The 262-nt window shown below is 55.0% G+C and overlaps 1 protein-coding gene across 1 annotated transcript in view; it reads left to right on the top strand.

Annotated features, from left to right (window-relative positions):
• LOC119585275 (von Willebrand factor A domain-containing protein 7-like) overlaps positions 1 to 262 on the top strand; it is a 14,144-nt gene that overhangs the window by 4,077 nt on the left and 9,805 nt on the right. The window contains exon 9 of the mRNA XM_037933949.1: positions 11 to 184. Within this exon, the coding sequence (XP_037789877.1) occupies positions 11 to 184 (174 nt within the window). The remainder of the gene's footprint in view (positions 1 to 10; positions 185 to 262) is intronic.

The following is a 262-nucleotide window of genomic DNA, read 5'->3' as shown; positions in this document are numbered from 1 at the left end:
AACGCCGCAGGTGACGATCATCTACAGCTCCAACAACAGGGACAGCAGCGAGCGAGCGGTACTTACCAACGTGGAAGAGTACCAGTACCTCGCGGATTCCACGGGCGGCCTGTTCATTCCCTCGGAGAAGTTCGACATCGAAGCCATCACGCCCATCCTTGGCGAGGGCGTCGAGAGTCAGAGCGTAAGTTCAGCGACAGTCGTGGGCGTTCTCAGTTACTTCCTGGGCGAGTTTATTTTCGTTATAATCATGTCCTTAGAC

The sequence above is a fragment of the Penaeus monodon genome, chromosome 19, assembly GCF_015228065.2.
Source record: "Penaeus monodon isolate SGIC_2016 chromosome 19, NSTDA_Pmon_1, whole genome shotgun sequence".
Taxonomy (NCBI): domain Eukaryota; kingdom Metazoa; phylum Arthropoda; class Malacostraca; order Decapoda; family Penaeidae; genus Penaeus; species Penaeus monodon.
This window is presented reverse-complemented; position numbering and strand designations above follow the sequence as displayed.